Source organism: Agelaius tricolor, unplaced genomic scaffold (assembly GCF_023055355.1).
Source record: "Agelaius tricolor isolate 1412-34295 unplaced genomic scaffold, bAgeTri1.0.p SCAF_9, whole genome shotgun sequence".
NCBI lineage: Eukaryota > Metazoa > Chordata > Aves > Passeriformes > Icteridae > Agelaius > Agelaius tricolor.
The window spans coordinates 745,738-753,854 of NW_027269269.1; the positions used below are offsets into that span (position 1 = coordinate 745,738).

The window sequence follows — 8,117 nt, forward strand, 5'->3', positions numbered from 1 at the left end:
CAGTAGTGGAAATCAGGAAAATCCTGATTACAATGAACTAGTTATTATAAAATAGAGCATGGACTTTGTTCTTGCCCAAAATAACATCTCTTGTCACATACCTTCTTTTTGCTGGACTAATGTTATCTATTTTAGGAAAAACAGAAACCAAATGGATTGCAGAATGAAGATAGCTTGACTGGTAAGTCTATTCTGTGATACAAAAACTGTATAAAATTCTTCTTATCAGGAGGAGTATTATCACTAATTGGTTTTTGTTACCAATTAGTCATCATACTCCTCTTTGTGCAAAAGCACAATGATGTGATAAATTAATTTATGCTGCCATTGATCGTGTCCATAGTCCACAGAGCTATGGTTGCTGTCATAACTTCATTTTTCCTCATCTAAGTGCTAAAATTGCCTTATAAAGTTTCCTACATTGAAATATTCCAGTAATTAGCTCAAGTTTATCCATTCTAGATCATAGTGGTATTTAGCATTGTATAGTCTTTCTTGAGACTTTACTTCCCTGAAAGGTTGAGTATCTTCAAGTTAATTAAACTTCATTAACACTAAAAGTTGGCAGCATAATAATAGAACCATGGAATTATTTCGGTTGGAAAAGACATATAAGGTCATTACCATTAACCCAGCACTGCCCAAGTCTGTCCCTCAGTGCCACATCTATTTTTCTTTTTTTTTTTTAACACTTTGGGAGATGATGATTTCACTGCTTCCTGGGCACCGTGTTCCAATGCCCAGCCATTCTTTCAGTGAAGAAATTTTTCCTAATATCCAATCTAAATCTCCCCAGTGAAACTTAAGGCCATTTCTTCTTCTCCTCGCATTTATTATCTGGGAAAAGAGACCAACCCTCACGTGGCTACACCCTCCTTTTAGGCAGCTGTTGAGAGCAATAAGGTCTCCCCTAAGTCTTCTTTTCTCCAGGCTAAACAACACCCCAGCTCCCTCAGCTGCTTCTCATCAGACTTGTGCTCCAGACCCTTCCCCAGCTCCACTGCCTTTCTCTGGACATGCTCCAGCACCCCAGTGTCTTTTGATAGTGAGGGGCCAAAAACTGAAACCAGAACTTGAGGTGTGGCCTTACCGGTGCCAACTACAGGGGGACAATCACTGCCCTGCTCCTGCTGGCCACACTACTGCTGATACATGCCAGGATGCCATTGGCCTTCTTGGCCACCTGGGCCCAGTTGGCTCATGTTCAGCTGCTGTCAAACAGCACTTGAGGTCACACACCTGGGCAGGAAGAGATATCACGGTTCATGTGAAGCTCTGGACTTCTGCACGCATTAATTCCTGCAGTGTGGAAGTTATGGGATAAGGTTGCTCATTGTCTTTTTCCGTGATTTCCATATTAATGCACAACAATTTCACAGGTTCTCTAACAGGTTTAAAAATACACAACAGTAGTTCCCTGAAAGCTGGTAGAATTTGCTGTCTAAAAGAGGAGAGAAGTTTCTCTCTATTTTAGGAGAATGGCTGTTTCTGGAGAGGCAGCGTAAGAGTGGGAATAGACACACACATGCATGGGTGTTGTCTCTCACTCCCCACCCCCTATGAAAGACCAAACAGAAAGATTTCATTTATTTTATAAGGCCCAAAAATCATGAGGACCCAAAAATCATGAGGATTTTGGTAAAATAAAAGCTTGTTCTAGAAAATCTCTATCTTGACACAACAGAAATGAGAGACTATGTAAGGTAATGGTTTTGGCTGCAGTTTGTAATTTCTTTATTTTTTAGATGACATTAATTATCTTGAAGATCTAAATAAAAATCCCCAAGAGAATAAAGACTCTTCTGAAACACTATCAGACATGGAGTTATGTCAAGATGTGATAGAGGAGAACATCATAACCTGCTCTGGCTGTCTGGATGCTGCATTTCATCAGTCATGAGTGGCTGTCTTAAATTCTGCATGAACAAACAGGTAATCAGTCACCTTGTGAATATTTTACTCTTTTATTATATTTAACCAAGTATCTTTTTATTATATTTGACAAAACATCTAAAGAATATTGTTTGTTATCATTTTTAAGGTGCATTTAGTATCCTCCTTACTTGGGTTTTAACTGAGTTAGGGTTGAGGGTTGTACAGATTTTGTTTCTTTCAGGCCTGGATGGGGAAAAGAGAAGGCAGTATTTTGTTATTAAAGCCATATGATTTTATTTTTTTCCTCTGAAATCTAAAACATGTGTGGTGAAGTGAAAGCAGCAGGGTAGGATGCCTAAGAGGCGGAATTTATTCCCATTTTGGTTGCTGTGGCAATCTGTTGTGAGTCATCACAGTCCTACTTGCCTTGTCTTTTCAGCATGGAGAGTAATGCTGGCTCCATTAAGGGTCTTATTATGAAAAGAACTCTATGAATAATAAAGCAGTATTTCACCAAATTGTGAAGAAGTGGCAGTTCTGCTTTTCAGTGGAGAAACAGTAGGAAGAGGTCACAGTAAGACTTGGTATATTGAAGTGTTAAATTTTCATTAATGTTTTCATTTGGTGTGACAAAGTGTGCTATCGTGTTCTTGCTTGTCTCATGAATTTTTGAACCCTTTGGTAACTTGGCAAATGTTTCTTTGGTTTGTTTATGAGAGATATTCTGGGAAGATTGAGATAAAAAGGAAGGATTATGGGTTCCAGCAGGAAAATGCTAGCTTAACTTCTCTATCATTTGCCGTCAGTTGTTCTTTCCAAAATGGAAAACGGTTTAATCTGTAGTTTTTAAACAAATAAACTGAGGTACATGGGAATAGAATAACCTGCACCATGAGCAAACTGAGCCATTAAAAGATTCCATATCCTGAGGCTTAAATTGTTCCCATCTAGACCTCTCAGGACTGCTGGAATATCATCCACATGGGGTGTGGTCAGGGGGTCTTTGTCACCTGGTGCCCTGTGTCTGACCTGACCATGCCTCCAGCTGATGGCTGAAACAGGAGTCAAGGAGGTGGGTGTGAACTGTGTTGCAGCTGTTATAAATACAGAAGTTTTCACAGTGGATGTTCATGTCACAGGGGAAGTAGTTGAATAGTTTGGGTTGGAATTGAAACCTCTTGGATGTGGTTTGATTTGACTATATGTCATTGATGACAAAAATGACATCGCAGGCTGATTAGCTGGTACCAGCTACCAGTGTAGGAAGATGAGGGAGATTTCTGTGAACCACAAGGCCCAGAGAACACTGGTCTTGCAGGATGCTCTCAGCAGAGATCATTAATAATATCAAGAACCGTTGGTAGCAATATTTTCCTCTTAAATAATCAGATACTACAATATTGGGCAAGCAAATAAAAATATTTTCACAAAATACTTAGGTCTACACCTGTTACCAATTTTTAGAAGCTACTTGTTTATATTATTGCAATACAAACACTCTAGAGGCAGGATTTTGGCTTACGGTCCTGACTGGATGTCTGTGTGGGCTTGTGTACTAAGCTATTATCCAGAAATGTCCAGGTTATTGATTAAATATTTATATGCTAAAGAAAGAGATGTGAAAAGCTATGTTCACTTCCTGGGAGAAAATGGTAAAATATTAAACTTCTTCCTTTTGTGCTTCAAGAAAGGAAAGACATGTGCTAGCAGATTATCCTGCCTTATTGTCTGTACCTTTATCTGGTTGCTGAATCCAACAAACTGGTTTTTCCCCATCAGATTTACTCCCTTCGTCTGTCCGCTCTGCTACTCCCAAAAGTGTTTCAGTCTTCCTTTCCTGCTTGTCATGAGCACAGCAGAAATGACCCAGAGCCCTGCGTGTTTGTCACCCAGCCACTGTGTGCTGCCAGGAAACCCCAGTTTGTTATGCTGTCTTGCAGTCTAACACTCTACTGTGTCAGCTTGTGTTAGTTCTCTGGAATATAGAATGAGAGCAATGCAGACTTTGCCACAAAATAACACTCCCCATCAGTGTTCAGCTTACAAAAAGGCCTTGCACTGTCTCTGCAGGGTTTGGCCATTGAGATCTATGCTGGAATGGGGAGGTACAGCTGGAGTTTTATGTTGGAGGATTTTTGTTTTGCTTTGTTGTAGTTCAGCATTTGAAATGAGTCAGGGAAGGTCCTGAAGGCTGTTGGAGGGAAAGGATGAGACACCAGAGGTCAGATGGGTTTAGGCTGCTCTGGAGCTGGGATCTGCCATCTCAGAGCAGGCTGATGCAAAGGGTAACTGCTGCCCAAAGTGCGAAGTGCCCTTCCTCCCAGCCCTGCTCCAGATAGCAGCTCCAGCAACTGCTGGCTGACACAAAGGCTATCATTAATTCACTAACCCCACAGCAAACAAATCAATACTTTCCTGCTGGACTGAGGCACTGAGATAAGCTACTGTAAGGTCCAGCTCAGTGCCAAGGCTGGGGCAAGGGAGCAGATGAGGTCGTGCTGCTGCAGATATGAGGAAGGGATGTGCAGGATGTCCTGTCTGGGCAGCAGTCAGCTCTGATATCAGGGGCCATGTATTATGCAACCAAACCTTCAGGTAGAGGACTCTTTTAAGCTTTTACAATAGTCGGATGTTAAAAGAATTAAACCAAGAAAAGTATGTGGAAAGGAAGATGCATGTCTTGGGGTTTTCAGTCGGCTCATGCTCACTGTCAGGCACAGGATACGGGGTAACGCAGAGGCCACGTGAGTATTCCAGTGCTTCCACAATATCTGCATGCAGGCATTGCAAAAGACAGGTGAGTTTTCGTGATCGATGGTGACTCTGGCTTTGAGGGATAAGGTTGTCTTACCTCACCACAAAATAATTCCCCTCTGGTTCCTGATTAAAGCAGACTTGCCAAGAGTGATGTCCCAGAGTGGTTGTGAAACTGCTCGAGTGAACAACTGTAAATGTTGAAATGGATTTCATTCCTTCAAATGTCAGGGGGAAATAAAAAATTAGGAAAATTGAGACTTTCCTAAAAAAAAGATTTTAAAATCATAGGAAATCAAGGGAGAGCTAATATGATCATTTTGGTCCTTTTAGATTGGAAAGCAAACTGAGCATTACTGGCCAAGTGCAACTTAATCTGTTAGCCAGATGGACATGCTTCTGTATTCATGTTGTGTAAGGATGTTTGTATTCCAAGGGTGAACAGTGTTCCTCTGTGAAAACACAGGGTTAATCTCAAGCTTTTCTGAGAGCTCCTTATTGCAGCATTGGCAGCACATCAGTATTTGTTCTGGAGATTAAGCAAGAGTTCCCAGTTTGAGAAATATTGAAATCAGTGAAAACAGCATTATTTTGGTGCCTAGAAGTTCTCCTTAGACCAGGACTCACAGATGCCAGTGCAATACAAATGTGTTTGTTCAAGCATTTATCTGCAGGACTACTGCAAGGCAGAAGCTGACATGTTTCTTTTTGAAGTACAGCAGTCAGTAACTCCCTGCAGGAATACTTCTTCAACAAGAGCCCTGAAGGCTGTGGTTTTGGTAGGACAAATCTCTTGATACCCTGGTGTTATCCTCCTTTTCCTGGCTGTGCTATTCCAAGCACTTCCCTTTCATGGCTGTGATGTTTCTGAGTGAGGCAGTTGAGCTCTAACATCTAATGCATGAAGACCTCCAAAAAGATTTTGGTCTGAAATAAATTGTCCTGGAGCCCATGAGATCAGGAGGACATGGGCAAAAAAGCAGGAGTGTATAGCTGGGAGAGGCAGGCCTGATTTTTGGCTAAAATGAAAAAAAAATTAATCTGAAGGATACCAAGCAGATTAAAGCAGTCTTCCAGTATTGCTACAGAAAATATCATCCCATGGTCAAACTTCTTCCAGTTGCTACTTTGATACACAGATAATAGTGAAAAAACTTACCTGTCCTTTGACATTTAACCACTAATATTAAGCAAAATGAAGCATGAAAAAGTGCACAGAATTATGACCAGAAAACCTCACCTGCATTTTGCAGTGCTTACCAGGAAAACCTGGCTCAAAAAATCATTCAAGCAGAGCGTCTAAATACCTGGGGGAATAAGTGCTGCCCACAGCTGTGTTTTTGGAGCTCTCAAGAAAGAGCAACATTTGGGTTGTGCGGGTGCCTCACACTAACTCTGTGACATGAAAGCCTGTGAGATCCTGAGTGCATGTAACAGGGGAAACAGTGCACATTGTAACAAAAAAATTGAGATGTAGATGTATAATTGTAGTATTGGTTGAACAGCTGTTCATTATATAGCATTTGTGATGTGTAGAGGAAAAAATATCCACTGCGTTACTCTTCTCCTTATTTTTCAGCTTTGAAGTGGTAAGGTCCTTACTGCCTCTCGTTTTGACATCCAAGTTCTTATCTTCTTCCTTTTCCACTCTGCTTGCATTCTTTTATTTTTCCTTTGCTTTCCATTGACTGCTTCCTCTCCTTTCTTTTTAACATTTTAAAGCAATAACCAGCGGCTGAGTATTAGAAACTTTAAAAAACATTGGACAGACTCTTCTCAGTCTGAGGGCTGGGTTATCTGTTAAGTCTTTTTGCTGCCTGTGCTGTTGTGGAACTTCAGCAGACCCTCTTCTTTTTTTTTTATTTCAGAAACTTCTCGCTTTAATTCCACCGTGGAAGGACTTCAGTTGGCCACCAAGGATTTTAAAAGTGAGGGATAACCTGGAAGAAAGAAACCACTGTAGATTTTTTGGTATACATCTTTGGCCACCTCCCCCCAACACTGTCCCCCAGTATCAACCTCTCTGACCACGTAATAATGATCAAAATTGAGGTAACTTTGTGTATGGCAAAAGGTCATTTTCTGAAGCCATTTGGGATTTACACTATTTCAGTACATCCCCAAGTGTGCTATAGAGAGATTGAGAGTGGAGACCAGAGGCATCTGTCACTATGGGGTGTGAGCTTCAGGCTGTGGTATTTCACTCACTTGTATCAGGATCCAGGATAATGGCACAGAAGCAGCCAGTGATGCTCACCTGCAGGAAATGGTGCTTATTTTGTCTTAGCTGCCTCCTTCTGCCTTCACCCTCTATCATAACTGCACCCATAGTTGCAAATTTACAACCTCAGATGGTAAACATCTTCATCTGTCCTTCTTATTCACTCAAACAGGGGTGCACAAGTTCCATTCTTTTCTCCTGAAACCAGCCTTTATGCTTCCCCTCAGTTAGACTCATTTGGGAATTTGGGACTACAGAAACAAGAATATTTCACTATGGAACTTATTCAAACATGCTGAAGGAAGGGTGTGTATGGTTTGTGGTAGACTGAGAAGTATAATTAGCACTGGTAACCAGTGATTTGATGTTTCTGTTAGTGGTGTTGGAAATATTTATTAATGTAGAGATAAATCATAATTAATTATAAAGAGCAATCTCTGTCAATTATGAGGCATGCATAAGGCTGGACACTTCCTTGTAGGGAGAGGGAGTGACAGCTGTCACCTCATTTAACAATAAAAGTGTGAGAAAGGATTAAAGAGAAGCAGGAAACTTGGTTGTGTCTACTTGTCAGAAATAATATTTCCCACTTGTGTAGCTTGCAGATCCAGAATATTTCTCCATTTATTCTTTGATTTCCTCTTCCTCACCTTTCCTGCATTTGTTTATACATCAGCTGAAGAGCCAGGACTTGACTGAACTCAGGCTGAAGCTCCACCATGGTCAAATTTGCTGATGTGTCTCCATTTTCTACTTAAATACTGCATCTACATGAAAGCAGTTAACAATGTATGTATTTCTAAATTATTGTTGAACCACTGGCAAAATTTTCTGGCTGCATTGTTTGAATGCATCTCCCATGGACATGTGTGTATCTTCCTTGGCTGGAAATGTCCTGCTCTCCTGCCAGCAGGACATTATATGAAATGTAAAGGAGAGGAGAAAGGGAGTTCATACCCCCTATAACCACAGCTTCAGACTTCTGTGTTGTACTAGTGGCAGCAGACAAGTTAGTTTGATTTCAGGAAAATGTCACTCAAGGATTAACACAGTCTTCCTACTTCTATTTATTGAGCAAGAAATCTGAATGGCTCTGTTTTCTGTTACTGAATCCTGGCCTTACAGAATGCTTGAAATAAAAATAGTTTTCAAAATCTCACAGTACTCTTGTATGGGCAAGTCATGTTTCATCTTTTAGTAGAGTGTTGCCAGTTTAAGTTTACTTTAACCCCCTATCTAAGAATTTCACATTTTCTGTCTCTTCTTT

At 40.7% G+C, this 8,117-nt stretch overlaps 1 protein-coding gene across 2 annotated transcripts in view; it reads left to right on the plus strand.

Moving 5' to 3' along the window:
* Positions 1-8,009, plus strand: part of N4BP2L2 (NEDD4 binding protein 2 like 2) — a 41,434-nt gene extending 33,425 nt beyond the window's left edge. Inside the window, exons 10-12 of one of the 2 annotated variants that reach the window (XM_071433947.1) lie at positions 136-181; positions 1,746-1,932; positions 6,498-8,009. In XM_071433947.1, coding sequence (XP_071290048.1) covers positions 136-181; positions 1,746-1,900 — 201 coding nt within the window. In that variant the 3' untranslated portion in view covers positions 1,901-1,932; positions 6,498-8,009. Of the gene's footprint in view, positions 1-135; positions 182-1,745; positions 1,933-6,497 lie in introns of those variants that run through there. The other variant, XM_071433948.1, reaches the window with a different exon arrangement.
* Positions 8,010-8,117: the final 108 nt, after the last annotated feature.